The following is a 14648-nucleotide window of genomic DNA, read 5'->3' on the forward strand; positions in this document are numbered from 1 at the left end:
CTGTTTGATATAATTTTTCACTTTTCATTGATTCTAACAAAGACACAGTACCAGCGAGCATCTGGTCGCCACAATTCTCAGAGAAATAAAATGAAACCTATTTTTTTTAAAAAACACCTCCTGTGTCAATAAATGTTGGGACAGTCAGTGAAGTTCCTGTCAAAATATCCACCTGTGTACAGCCAGTCCTCGGCTCCTGTATGCGGGTTTGTTCCCAGCTGGAACCACCTGAAGAGACAAACAAGCCAGACCAGTTTTTAATAACCCTGTTATGAGAAATGGCGCACAACATGAGCAATTAACAGTGCTGCGGACATATTAAGCACATATAAAGCTGTGATGCAGGATGTTTTTGTTTTAGACTTTTTTTTTTTTTTTTTAACAGTGAAGACTTCATTAATCAGTTTAATTTATGGTTTTGTCAATTTTAGGTTCATGTGTTTTCCACCCATAAAAATATGGAAAAACCATACCTGATTTAAATTTGTCTGCTCTCCCCTTCAAGGCCGTCTTCACCTGCAATTCTGGCCCTTTTCTAGTGCTGCTATTTTTACTTTTATTTTTAGATCTGTTAATCATATTTATCAGAAACAGCTAACCTGTCTACACAGGCAAAATCCACCTGACAGCACCTCTAAGCATCCTTCATCTTATTGATGGATATTTGACTGTTTTTTGACCCTGAATACATGTTTAATTTATGCTTTTTTCAAAAAATTAAAATCACCCCCTTAAATTCTTGTTTATAATGAACACACTCTACTGAGTAGCAAACAGATTCAATGGCAACAACTACACCTTGAAATTATTGCTTATGTAAAATTTCCTTAAAGTACAATACCACCGAGGGGTTCCATTTATTATTATTATTTTACCTTTATTTAACCAGGAAGTCTTTTGAAATTAAAATTATTTTCAATGAAGAGCTGGCCTAGAAAGCACATCACTACAAATCTAAAACTGATTACAGCACAAACAAACACTGGTGTTTACAAGAACTGATACACAGAGTCTAGAAAACAAATTGTAATAATGTCACGAGAGCCAACTGCTATAATACGGGTGGATAACAAAGTTATGACGGTTGTATTTTGTCTTCTAATATATTTTTCATTAGCGTATTTTAATTAGTTTTCTGTTTAAAACCATCTTGGCTTATACTTTGGTTGGCTGCACTAACAGACCCTGAAGAGACTCAAAAATTTTTTTTTTGGTTTCTAATTTTAATGAACTTCATGTGCAATTTTAGCATTAAGTAGAACAACAAACCGATGACGCTATATGTGTTACCTGTGTGCTTCAATCAGGTACTGAATGTCACCCACCTTACTGCATCCATTCTTACATTTATAAGGTCCTGTCTCCAAAAAAAGTTAATGTCAACTATGAAGCAAAGCTCTATGATTCATTTACACATTCTGAGTTTGGACGTTATAAAACCGTAGGGAGTGATTATAGACACGGCCTTTCTACTCATGTTGAACCTCAGCTGACTATGCTCCACACTGAAGTTTCTGGATCTGATCTAGTCTGATAATATTAATACTATTGCCATAATGATACTGACATACCAACATGAGACTGTTGTGTTAAAAGTGCCTGAAATAATAAAATACAGCCACGAGAAAAAAAAAAATCTTTAAAAAGCCTCAGAAGCTCTCACCTAGTTGACCACTCCTCCTCGTCCCTGGATCGTTCTCTGCGTGCAGCTCTCTGTTTCTCCTCTAAACGCTCTTTCTCAGAACTCGCTAAATCTAGAAACACAAATAAAAAAGGAGATACTTTGTGACTCAGGCCTCGACTCTACTGACTCCATCTTTGGCCACTCTGTTTAATGCATTCGTGCTCGGTGCTATCACCAAAAATGTGTATAGTATTTTTTAAGATTCTGCCAGTTCCATGGTATATAATATTATTGTTATTTGTATTACTTTTGTGTAAGTGGTCCTTTATAGTGGTTCACTCTTTTGTCATTAGTCTATGGAATTAAAAAAAAAAAACACACGTTTATGTCACCATAAAAAAGAAATAAAACCTAAATCAAATAACTTTGTAAGAGAAAAATGTGGCAAAAGGAGACGGTCTTTAACAAGCAGCCACTTTTTGATTAGATATCATGCCACTTATCTGTTTAAAAATAAGCTCGACTGTTTCCACAGAACACTGTTTAATTTCAGAGTTCCAAGAGAGAGCAGAGCATGAAAGCAACCCTCATCTATGGCCACGAGATCTGTGTAGTGACCAAAATAATGAGACCCCCCCCCCCAAAGGTCTGGAGGAAGTGCCTGAGGAGGCTGCTTAGACTGCCTGCTGATCACCCAGATAAGCATTAGATGGATGGAAGGATCTGTTTTGGACTTTGTGGCACTCGGATATAAACATCTGTTATCTTTGTCTCACCTGGTTCCCCGTTGCTGCAGGGAACCAACAGCACATTTTTATTCTTGGAGCTGCCTCAGCCACCAATCACTTATTTTCAGTTAATACAGGAACGTTCTCAATACACTCTTTAGCAGTCTTGGTGGTCAATAATATAATACATTTAAACCTTTTTCAACCTGGCAAACAGTATTTGCCAGGTCAACACAATTTTTTCAATACCGATGGAAGGCATCAGACTTGTCCATTACAGTCACAGATTTCAAAATAAGTATTTATGCATATCTTGTAAACTGACCAGTTTTCAAGGTATGCTATGGCAATGGGGGAACCAGTAAAAACATACATAGAAATATACAAGTCATAGCAAACAGAATCCACATGTCAAGCCCGATTCTCTCGTGGATTCTGAGAGCTCTACTAACTCATTCCTGTTTGTTATTTTATCACTGGTTAAGCTCACAGTACACTGCTAACCAAAACAACCCCCAGGCCACCAGGAAATGTCCCAATGCTCCTGATAGGTCCACGTGCCACTGTTTTAGAGGATCATATATGTCCAGTTTTATCCATTTTCAGCATGTATAAAAGTCCTTCCCTCATGTTCCTGTGAGGTTGACGTTACCTATGTCTCCGTGTTCCATCGCTCTGATGTCGGGCCTCAGCCGGCAGTCTGTTAGTGCCAGCAGTCTCTCCATGCCGGGTTCCAGCTCATTTAGTGTGATGGCAAAGCTGGTGAAGTTATACATCTGTAAAAATTGGGAACAAAACAAAAACAACTTTGTTCATCAAGTGTTACATCTAATTATCTAACTAATCTTAAATAATACTCAGCTACAACAGCACATTTTTATTCTTGGCCTCCACTAGAGCAGGTTTGCATCCTTCACAGTTCAAAATACTCCTTATTTACATTATGCTTGGTTGTTACACTGTAACCACTACACAGCAAGGGCATCAACTGGCCTGATGACCACTGAGCAACATCACTTCCCTTTTCAGATTTTATATGCTGTCTATGTGAATAAAATACAAACATTCAAAAAGTCATAAAGTCACCAAAAAGATCAGCATTACAAGTAACTCCAGATGTCAGGGTGTTTGGGAAATCACCATCTCCAAATGTGATTATATTACATGATAATGGTGTTAGATGATTGGGAAACAAAACCAAACACTTTTATGCCTCATTTTCAATTTATGCCTCAATTTTATGTCCTCCACTTCCGTGCTGAGTGGGTGACACCTCTTTTTTGGGAGGTCTGAGCACTAAAGTACCATTATGCCTGATTATCATGAATCTGATTGAAGATTGCATGGTTTTGATAATTGCAAACAATAGGCCATATGGATTATCTACATAACTGGCAAAAAATAATTTGTGAGACTTTCATGCAGATCTGCAGCAGCACCACCTGGATTCACTCCATTCATTGATTTTGGTCCTGTAAGGAGGTCAGTATCTCACATCTTCTTACATCTTCAGCCTTGGTGGGGGTGCTGTTCTCATATTGCTCCCCTGCAACTGCGAATATAGCTTGGATGGTTCAGTGGAGTGGATCTGGTTTATTCTCCTGGCTCCTATCTCTGGTATACCTCTTTGGGCAGTTAGCCAAGGCTGTGAGTCAAGGCCTCAGGTATGGACAGCCTATTGTACTTATTAGGCACCCCTTTCTGCAATAGCTGGCTAACTTCCCGCTGTGCTGCCTTGATCTTAGTCTCTAGTCACCTTTTTCTTGGAGGGCACTGATATATATATATATATATATGGCTGATTTTATAGGAAATGACAGTTTCCACTAAAAATTGAACAATATTTCTGCAGGAAATGTCCATCCCCATCGCTGACCTGTGCTGAGTGAGGGGGCCGTGGTGTTATCCTCCACAGTAAGGCACTTCCTGGTATCACAGTCACAGTCTCTTGAACATCTGGCATTTCGTCTGCCTCCTCTGCTTCACAGCTTTGTTCCTACACACACAGAAACAGACACCCAGCCAGTTAAATAACCTCATCAGAAATGGACTGACCAGTTTGAGTTTACATTACAAACAGTTCATGTGCAAACAGGTGATTCACAGAACTACAGTCGCCACAAAGTCAACACGTCTCTCAAGCAACAATGCATGTCATTGCAAGACATCATGGATTAGTGCTGGCAATGATCTAATCAACACTACACTCTGAACATAACTAGACAACAGCAGCAGCACAGTACATATATCCATACACTTTCACCTTACCTTTTACTAAAGCCACTGCATGTTATTGTGAAAGGAAAAGATGCCATTTGAGAGAAGAATTTCAGAGTGGTGAGTAAAAGTCACACATAAAACATGTTAAAGAGAAACATGAGAGGCATTTCCTCTCAGGTTTCAGTAAAAGCAGAACCACCTGTTGGCTATTCTCACCTGTTTCAGCTTCTTTGCCTCGCCCCCACTCTTCTTCTCCGACTTCTTGTATGCTTCATAAACCTTGGTGTCCACGCTGTACATGCACTCAGTCCACTTTCCATAGATTACTCGCCGCTTCTTCTTACTGATTCAACAACACCAAACTCCATTCAGAGAAAAAAAGAGTAAAATTTACCGACAGTGCCGATGTGAGTGTGCTCTTACCTTTTGTCTTGGATATGACCTTCTACTTTGTGCAGCTCCTTTCCAAACATCCCACAGGGTTTGAAGTTTAGCACACACTTATCTCCTGTCCTGAAAAATTAAAGGCAAAATAAATTTGTGTAATGATGATTAAAATTATCCAAGAAACATCTGTAAATTTTCTATAAAGTTTTTGTTACCTGTGGTTGACTATCTCTACAGTTCCATATTGTTCAATCCAGAGTTTTCCCAGGATGATGTTATGCACACAGCACATTGGATTCGTCCACGTGTAGGCTTCTTTATGTCTGTCACAAAATCACAGCATCTTAAAGGAACAGTTGGATATTTTTAAAATATTAATAAGAACACCAGCTCTCACAATTACATCATGTATTTAATATATAACATGTCAGCACTGCTGGGGAAAGCCACGAGCTGAGCAAGCTTTTCTTACTGCTATCTTATATTAAATACACTACATAGTTTGGCAAATTAAGTTCAGCACCCATTAGACTGTTGAATTGTCTGAAGTTGAGCATTACGTTTTTCTTTTCTAAAATAACACACGAGAAAACTTACACCCAATTTCTGAAATGAGCTTTTTCAGTTCACACCTAAATTTGATTTAAAAGTCTCAAAATCCTGCAGTATGTAATTAAATGCACTTACTGATCAACCACAACAATAACTTTGAAAATTCTGTTAACCTATTAGATGTCTAATCAACAGACAATTGCCACCTTCTTAATAAGGCCCTTACTACTGAGGGGTGGGCAAAGTTTTTTCTCCACAGAGGGCTCTAATCACTTAGACAAAGTATGTGAAGGGCCAAACATCTGACATTTTAAAGCATCCTGGTGAAATTTTGTATCTAACTACCGGATTTAATTTTCAAAGTCTCTCAGCATTAAAGTTTTGTGGTAATATGCAAAGAGTAACACCAGTGAAACTCCCCTTTCTGTCAGTGTAAATCCATTAGATATCTTAACATAAGTAAAAGAAGTGCAATTTCAACAGCATGTCTTGGTTTGTGCACACGATAAAGAACTGCTGCTGCAGTAAATGAAAGAAACCTGTCAGTATGACTCTTTGGGCTTAAATTGTAAGAAATAAATGTGTTCTGAAATGTAATTGCCCAGACTGTCCTGTTAATTATAAAACAAAGTTTTTGTTGAGTCACAAAAAAATGCACTTTTTTTTCTTTTTTTAAACTGTGGACCCGCTGTCAAAAACAAAGGAGAGAAATTTCTATATTAGATGTTGAAAAAATAGAATCTTCTCTGTCATTTAATTGTTTATTACTTAATTATGTTGGTGTAGTATGAACAGCCATGGGGGAGGTTTTGTTAACAGCTTTGATGAGTTAATTAGGACCAAGTAAGGGGAAATTTTTTTTTTTTAGCTTTGAACAAAGTTCAACAGGTTATAAAACTTTACAGTGCTGGAAATCTGTAACAGCAAGAAAACTCACTTTAGTAACTCCAGCGTCATGGTGCCTTTTGGCTCAGCCTCCACACTTTTGCCCCAGAACTTGAGCTTTGGGTAGATGGAGCCGTGAAACTTGAACTCTTCCTTCAGCGACTCGGCGTGGAAGGCACTGATGGGGGGGTGGTGGCTCACCTGCTCCGAGATCAATCTGTAGCCCTGGTCCTCCCTTAAAAGAGAACATTTTAAATAAACAGTTGAATTTAAATATCATCATCAAGATGCATCTAAACTTCATCCCATCCTCTCCAATACCTTGTAAGTTCATAAGTCTCCCCCAGTAAAGGATTGAAAGGCTTTCCAGTCCTTTCCCATTGAGATGCTACAGCTGAAACAGCAAATGCAGCAACAACCTGTCAGAGAGACGTAAAGTAAGTCAGAGCCAAGGTGGAGCCACTAATAGAAAGTGAACTTAGTTATTTTTCAAGCAAACATATAAAACATATAAAATATTCCTTTATTCTTGCTTCTCTAATTTTTAGCTTTTTTTGGTTTATGTATCAGAAAAAAAATAAATAAATTTTGGCATTTCTGAATGTCAAAATGTTAAGCAAAATGAGCGACCTGAAAATGACACCTTTCTTAATGCAAATTTTGGGGGGGAACGTTTCTCTAAAAAGCTTTAACGTTAATTAGTTGGTTAGTTTGCCAAGATAAACAGTTTTTAATTGGAGAAGGATCTGCATCTCTTATCTATGTATGCATGTTAAGAACATGTTTAGGTATGTTTAGATACAGGGAATTTATTTCTGGGAGAAAAAAATTAATTGAAAGTATTTTTTTTTTTTTTTTAAATCATAACATCGCATGTATGTGTAGTCTCTACCTGCATGCGGTCTGTGGACTCTGATAAACTGCAGGCTTTGTGGATGAGGTGAGTGTGCTCCATGTACTCCGAGATTCTCTGGAGAAAGCTCAGCGGCTCGTTAAACACAACCGGCATTGCTATTTTGGACAGCTCCTGTATAACAAAACTAGAGTTACAAGGTAGATGCTCATATTAAACACGACTGTCAGATTCTGTACAAACATTTCAAACTGTATTCTTCTCCCCGTGGCTTAGTATGGTACCAATAAGCACAGATTTCCCAACTATGGTCATCCAAGGCATAAAGCTCTGGGTGTGTTCACAGAAGCTCTGCACATCTGCTTACAGGGTGCAGCCAGTTGATTCAATTTTCAATTCAATTTTATTTATATAGCACCAAATCACAACAACAGTCACTTCAAGGCGCTTTATCGTAGGGTAGAGTCCCTACAGCAGGGATCCTCAAATCCAGGCCTCGAGATCCGGTGTCCTGCAGGTTTTAGATGTGTCCCTGATCCAACACACCTGAATCAAATGGCTGAATGACCTCCTCAGTATGCAGTCAAGTTCTCCAGAGTCCTGCTAATGACTTCTATATTTGACTCAGGTGTGTTGAAGCAGAGACACATCTAAAACCTGCAGGACACCAGACCTCGAGGCCTGAATTTGAGGATCCCTGCCCTACAGTATTAGAGAGAAAACACCAATAATCAGATGGCCCCCTGTGAGCAAGCACTTGACAACAGCGGGAAGGAAAACCCCCTTTACCAGGAAGAAACCTCCAGCAGAACCAGCCTCTGGGAGGGGCAGCTATGTGCTGCGACTGGTTGGGAGCGATGGGAAAGAACAAAAGACACTATATGGAACCGAGCCAGAGTTTAATAATAATTAACGATTAAATGCAAAGTAAATACAAAGTAACACACCACAGAAGTGTTACTGAGATAGGTATGAGAGAGCAAGGCCAGAAAGACTCACCATGCCGATGCATTTCTTCAGAATATTCCACACACTGAAATTATTTCTGGAGATCATTTCAGCTGGCAGCTTTTTCCTGGATGGAATAAGAAAAAGGATATTAAGAAATAAAACTTTTCAATGAAAAAGATGAGCGGCTTGCTACATAGAGATGAATATTGGTGCGGTTTAACAGATATCAATGCCATTATCAATTCTGCTTATAGGTCATTTTGCATATGACTTCCCTTATTGATTCCAGATCAATTTTCTGTGTGGGAAAAAAAGTAAGTCTAATGTTTTCAGCATCAATGTGTGTTTTATTGTCAGAGTGTGAACACAGTGTAGATAAAAGCCTAGCACATGACTGAGGAGTGCAAAAATTGTAATTCAATGAGTCTGACTGTTTTCCAATTTGAAACATGCAGGCATTTACAGGGGCAACTTGCAATCTGCTTCTTTAGTCCCATCCCCATCACTGCACCAGCAGTAACTCCAAATGCTCTTGTAAACTGACAGATTAAAAATGTGGTTGCAACGGTCTCTTCGGTCATCACATGAGAGCTGGCATAAAGAAACCTTCAAAGGCCCTGACATGAAGATAAATGAACTGGCAGACAGTATTACACACACTTAGACACACACACACACACACACACACACTTACACACACACACACAGGTGACAAAAACAACTTAGTGTCTTGAGCCAACATGTTTACCATTACCGCTTGCAGCAGTCAGTGGCAACTGCTGGTGTGCCTGTCAGACTGACAGGCTGACACACATGGTTTTTGTTCTATCACCAGCCACACAACAAAGGAAGTGTTTTTTAGGCCAGTCCCTACAAACAGTATACACACAAACCCACCATGAACAAAAGAACAGCAAGCAACACACAACATGGTGCAATTCAATAAAGCACGCAGAATGTATTTATGACAACAGTGAAAAATATAAACAGTCAGTGTTCCTCTTCATTCAATTTCCCCAAAAGTCAAATGCTCAGTCTTTATATTAGGCCATTTACAACAGTTCAGTTCAGAGGAGGAGACTGGAGAGTTAACTTAGGCCAATTTTTGATCCTTGAATTTACTCAGGGAAGAACTCTCTCACTAAGAGAGGATCTTTGTTAACAAGCTATGCCAGCACGCTGACGATACCTCCCATTCCAAAACATAAGCAGTAGATGCCACCAGGATTGATCCACTACGTGGTTTCCAGGATTTGGATAGGGTGAGGGAAAATCTTCAGAATGCAAGATGTGAGCAAACGGAAGTCTAACAAATGGCAGACTTAAGACACGCTATCAAGAGCTGACAGGCTGCCGACAGGCACTGGACAGACTGGCCACTTCCTGATGCGAGCACCATTTTTGGAGGACACCTTAGAGAGTGGTTTGAAGTTGAGAGTATGGCAAGGGTGTATATTCCCCCTGATCCTGTTTCTCATTACTGGTTGCATGTCCAACCACATCTGACTGTCCATAAGGTATCCAATGGAACTTGTTGGCACAACTGTAAGATCTTGAATATGCAGATGATCTGGCAGTCATCTCAACAACAAGAACTCATCTCCAGGTGAAGACTGACAGAAGTGATGTTCATTAACATGCTGGTTGACCCACACATTACCATCGATGAGGAGATCCTGACATCATCATAATCATCCTAACATCAAGGCCAAAACTTAACAGATGTAAGTGCTTAACATCTGGAATTCAAAGCAGTATTGCAATCAAGATCAAGCTGTACAACAGCAGTGTTGAGCCAGTAGTACTATATGGCTCTGGATGTTGGAGGGTAGTGCAGAAGAACATGAACAGAAATGGACACCTTCCACAACAGCGGTGTTCAATCAGTCAATCCATCCATCATTCAGGGTCAAGGTGGGGCTGGAGATTATCCTGACTGTCATAGAGCGAGAGGCAGCTACAATCTAGACAGGTGACCGGTCTATCACAGAGAGCAGACCGCCATTCACACCAACAGGCAATTTATAATCACCAATTAGTCTAACATTCATGTGTTTGGACTGTTGCAGGAAGCTGGAGTACTAGTAGAGAACAAAAGAGAAAATATGCAAACTCCACACTGCCAGCTTTGAACCCAGGACCCCCTTGTTGTGAGACGACAGTGCTAACCACACCACTATACTGCCTGTGAAACATCTACTGGCTATAAAAATAAATCTCTAACAAGGAACTGTACTAGAGGACAGGCTATAAGAACTTGAGATGGAGCCCTGCTGGAAAGCAAAAGAGAGGCAGGCCTAAGATTACCTGGCAGAGGACAGCAATGGCAGAGCTGGAAGAGCAGAAAAAACTTATTGCAGGCACTGAGGACAATCTGATCTATTGTATTATGTCATACTTGAATAAAGCAGCTCTGATAACGTTATTTACACTCAGTCAACTGCCAGTGAGGGTGTGCAATGTTCTGCATGATGCAGAATGCTACACAATTCACTGAATTTAAACTATAACTGAATTACATTCATCATTAATTACAGTTCTAAATTAGTCTTAAATTCATATTTTTTTTATAGACTGAGGTAAATTTTAATGGTCCTCCAAATAGCCTGTTTTTTTCTCCTGTTTAAACATCTTTAAATTAGATGCCAAGACATCCCTACTTTGCTAATGTCACATTAGTACAATCACACATTACACAGACTTTTTACTACAGAGGTGGCAGGTTACATCATATGGTTTGCATGTAGCTCAAGCAGGTGAGCTTGTACATGTTTGTCAAGCTTTCATGGAGGAATTGAATGCTGTTCTTTGAAATAATATTCCCTCACTTTCTGATTTAACAATGCGAGGAAGCGAAACTGATCCCTTTCTTGTGTGGAGAAAACCACAAAATCACTTAAAGAAAAACAAAACTGACAGTGGCAATTAAAACTACCTGTCTTATGGCCAAGGATGTCAACAGCCTTCAGCCCGAGTGCTTAACTAGCTGAGGAGACAACTAACACTAACATGATGTCAACGAAGTTAAAGAGGCAAGCAGAAACCAAACATCCATTCTGTGAGAAACTTTGCCTACTGTAAAAGAGCACAGTATCTGAGCCACAGGCAGCAATAACATTTATTTGACTGTGTAAAAAGTGTCTGATAAGGAGGTGAATGCATGTTACAGATCATGCCATTCTAGGCTGTGAATACAGGTATAAACTGGAATCTTGGTTTGCTGTTTTTTTTTTTTTCTTTTGGAAACAACTATATATGAATATATTCAAGGATTTGAGGGATTTTATTGACATTCCAACACAGGAGGTGAAACGAAATTTTGCACTCACTACCCGGTTAAAAGTCAACAAGAATGAGAACACCAAGCAGCAATATATACAGAAACAAGTAATAGAATTTTTTTTTACAATGTCATTGAATATAAATAAGAAATATTAGGCCTAAATAAGAACTTTTTTTAAAGTTTGCAGTGGATAGTGCAAAGACAAGTGGTTTCACATGGCTGTTACCTTTGGCTGGGAGCACCAGAAACTACAGAGCACCACCAGAGTTTAACAGTCCTACAGCTTCCAGGAAGAAGCTGTTCTTTAGTCTGGTGGTTCTGCTCTTAATGCTCTGCAGCTTCCTGCCCAAGGGGAGTGGGACAAACAGTGTGTGTGTGTGTGTGTGTGTGTGTCTGTGTGTGTGCTGGGTGAGTAGAGTCTTTCAAGATAGAGGAGGCCCTTTTCCTGCATTTGCTGGTGTAGATGTCTGTGGTGGTGGTGGGGAGGCTGCTGCCAGCAATCTTCTGTGCAGCCTTCTTCTCTGCCACAGAGCAGCAGCCATGCCCCACAGTGATGCAGGAGCACAGGATATTCTCCACCACACATCTGTAGAATAAGTTCATGACTAAGCTCCCAAGTCCAGTGCGCCTCAGCCTCCTGAGAAAGTGGAGGTGCTGGTGTCCCTTCTTCATCAAGAAGGAAATGTTATGGCTCCAGGTAAGATGCTCAGTGATATGTATGCCAAGGTACTTAAAGCTGGGATCAAACTGGGGATCTTTCACTTGTTAGACAAAAGTGCAAACACACTACACTATGGAGCTACTTATGTGTACATATAAATTTATTTATCATATCAACTTTGTCTAATTTTTAATCAGGGCCTTTGATTGACTGTAGAACACTACAGGAAGCAGTTGATAACTTGGTTAAAGTAAAAAAAATTAAACATGTCTTTTTCAGCTATACATATTTTCTTCTTTCAGCTGCTCCCTTTAGTGATCATCACAATGGATCATCTGCCTCCATCTCACCCTACCATCCTCTTTTATTACACCAACCATCTGCATGTCCTCCTTCACTACATCCATGAATCTTCTCTGTGGTCTTCTCTTTTCCTCCTGCCTGCGGGCTCCATTTTCAATATCCTTTGTCCAATATATCCACCATCCCTCCTCTACACATGTCCAAACCATGTCAGCCTTGCTTCTCTTAATTTTGTCTCCAAACCGCTCAACCCAAACTGTCCCTCTCATATACTCATTTCTAATCTTGTCCATCTTCGTCACTCCCAATGAAAACTTAGCATCTTCAGCTCTGCCATCTTCAGCTTGGCCTTCTGTCTTTTTGTCAGTGCCTCCATTTCCAAACCACACATCACAGCCGATCTCACTACCATCTTGTAAACCTTCCACTGTTACTTCTGTTATAAACCCACCCGATCCACCTTCCTGCACCTTCTTCTTCACCTCTTGTGCACTGTCGGTTGCTTTAATGGTTGACTCCAGGTATTTAAACTTATCTACCTAAACCATCTCTGTTCCTTGCAGCTTCACGGTTACACCTGCCTCCAGGCTCTCATCCACCTGCTCCGTACTCTCACTACAGATCACAATGTTGTCGGTGAACATCACAGTCCTTGGAGTTTCCTACCTGACCTCATCTGTCAACCTGTCCATCACCTACTACAAACAAGCAGGGACTCAGAGCTGATCCCTGACATAATACCACCCCACCTTGAACCCATTTGTCACTCCTACAACATACATCACCACTGTTTTGCTGTCCTCATACACACCCTGCAGCACCCTCACATACTTCTCTGCCACTCCTGACTTCCTCATGCAGTACCACAGCTCCTCTCTTGGCACTCTATCATATGCTTTTTGTAGAATTGGGAAGTACTGTCACACTAGAAAAGACCACTCCCATCAAGAGATAAATGTCTCAGAAGATCGAGATACCACCCAGAACAGCTCTGTATTGATTTAGTGAGCAAGTGCACCCAAACCAAGCCACCAAAATCCCCTCACTGGTGGTCCAGGTTTTTCCTTTAATTAGTCCCCCCCCCCCCCGTGTTCATGATTCCTCACCTGCGCTCCCACACTCCATTCTCCTGTGAGGCATCTTTAAAGCTGACCTCGCAGGAATCATCTGACTCCAGCCCTGAGGATGATGATGATGATGATGATGAGGATGAGAGAGAGGAGGCAAAGTAAATACAGAAGCATAAGAAACAAGTGCATTCAACTAGGCCTATGTCGGCCTATCTCACCTGTCTCAGCGTCGAAAAACTCCTCCTCGCTGTTCATACTGAGCAGATAAAGTAACTGCACGTTACTCAGAAGTCATGTTTCCACCGTCGGCCTGTCCCTGGAGCCCAGCCTCCCTCCGAGCATCACAGACAGCAGCACACACCACCTACAACAACACCGTCAACATCAAACGGGACAGCCAGACATTACTCACTGCATGATTTGACTAAAGCGATAACAGGTTCCTCTCTGGTTGTCAGTCGCTCTGCTCCTCTGGGAGAGCAAGCAATTAGCTTTACGACCAGCTAACGAGCCCTTAGCATCGCTGATGCAGTGAGTTTAAATGTCCACCGGATAAGAAACTATATAACAACATCAACACCGTCACCGACAAACTGCCGCGGATATTGACACAAACATTTAAACACAATTCAGTCACATATACCTGTGAGTTAAGGTCAAATCAATGCTCCGGTAACATAAACAACCGAAGCCTAAAGTGCCACTGGAAGCAGGCGGAAGTGGGAGGCAAGGACACATCGATTGGCAGGTCCGCGAGCCAATCAGAGCTCAGCCAGCAGAGGTCTAGAAATAAAGGGCAAAGAGCAGATGGAGTCCAGCAGCTATTTTAGCACACATTCAATAATGTGACATTAAAAAGGAAACACAAGCTCAGGCTGGATGGACGAGTCTTTAAATATCAGGCTAAATAACAGCTATTAAATGATTATTATAATTTTATTATTTTCATTTCTTATCTATACCAGAAAAATCACCAAAGACTAGCCCTTGATTATGACAAAGCCCAGTGCTGAAAAATGACAAAATTAAGAGGAAAAAGGAACACACGCACAGCTGATTGTCCATGTCCAGACGATGAAGGGGGTGAAGGAGGGCGAGGCTGTAAGGAATCCAATACCACACACACACACA

General features: G+C 40.5%; 1 protein-coding gene across 2 annotated transcripts; it reads right to left on the reverse strand.

Moving 5' to 3' along the window:
• Nucleotides 1-108: 108 nt before the first annotated feature.
• Nucleotides 109-14245, reverse strand: LOC115783088 (oxysterol-binding protein-related protein 2-like). 2 transcript variants are annotated; one of them, XM_030733733.1, is made up of 14 exons: nucleotides 14161-14245; nucleotides 13736-13881; nucleotides 13554-13626; nucleotides 8249-8324; nucleotides 7289-7423; nucleotides 6718-6815; nucleotides 6449-6631; nucleotides 5175-5282; nucleotides 4996-5085; nucleotides 4789-4915; nucleotides 4229-4348; nucleotides 3005-3128; nucleotides 1664-1754; nucleotides 109-228 (listed from the first exon to the last, which is right to left on the reverse strand). In XM_030733733.1, exons 2-14 carry the CDS (start codon nucleotides 13770-13772, stop codon nucleotides 126-128), a joined length of 1365 nt encoding a protein of 454 aa, XP_030589593.1. In that variant the 5' UTR covers nucleotides 13773-13881; nucleotides 14161-14245; the 3' UTR covers nucleotides 109-125. The 2 variants fall into 2 exon arrangements, with proteins under 2 accessions (XP_030589593.1, XP_030589594.1); XM_030733734.1 differs by lacking the exons at nucleotides 13736-13881; nucleotides 14161-14245 and having other exon boundaries at nucleotides 7289-7436; nucleotides 13554-13586.
• Nucleotides 14246-14648: the final 403 nt, after the last annotated feature.

Source organism: Archocentrus centrarchus, chromosome 7 (assembly GCF_007364275.1).
Source record: "Archocentrus centrarchus isolate MPI-CPG fArcCen1 chromosome 7, fArcCen1, whole genome shotgun sequence".
Classification (NCBI taxonomy): Eukaryota; Metazoa; Chordata; class Actinopteri; order Cichliformes; family Cichlidae; genus Archocentrus; species Archocentrus centrarchus.

Excerpts from the sequence above, each read along its gene's own strand:
- LOC115783088 (XM_030733733.1), bottom strand. The coding sequence starts at position 13,772 with ATGAACAGCGAGGAGGAGTTTTTCGACGCTGAGACAG. Across the intron at positions 4,349-4,788 it reads AGGCAAAGAAGCTGAAACAG|GAACAAAGCTGTGAAGCAGA; the intron begins GTGAGAATAGCC and ends CTGTGTGTGTAG. Across the intron at positions 1,755-3,004 it reads GATGGAACACGGAGACATAG|ATTTAGCGAGTTCTGAGAAA; the intron begins GTAACGTCAACC and ends TTGTGTTTCTAG.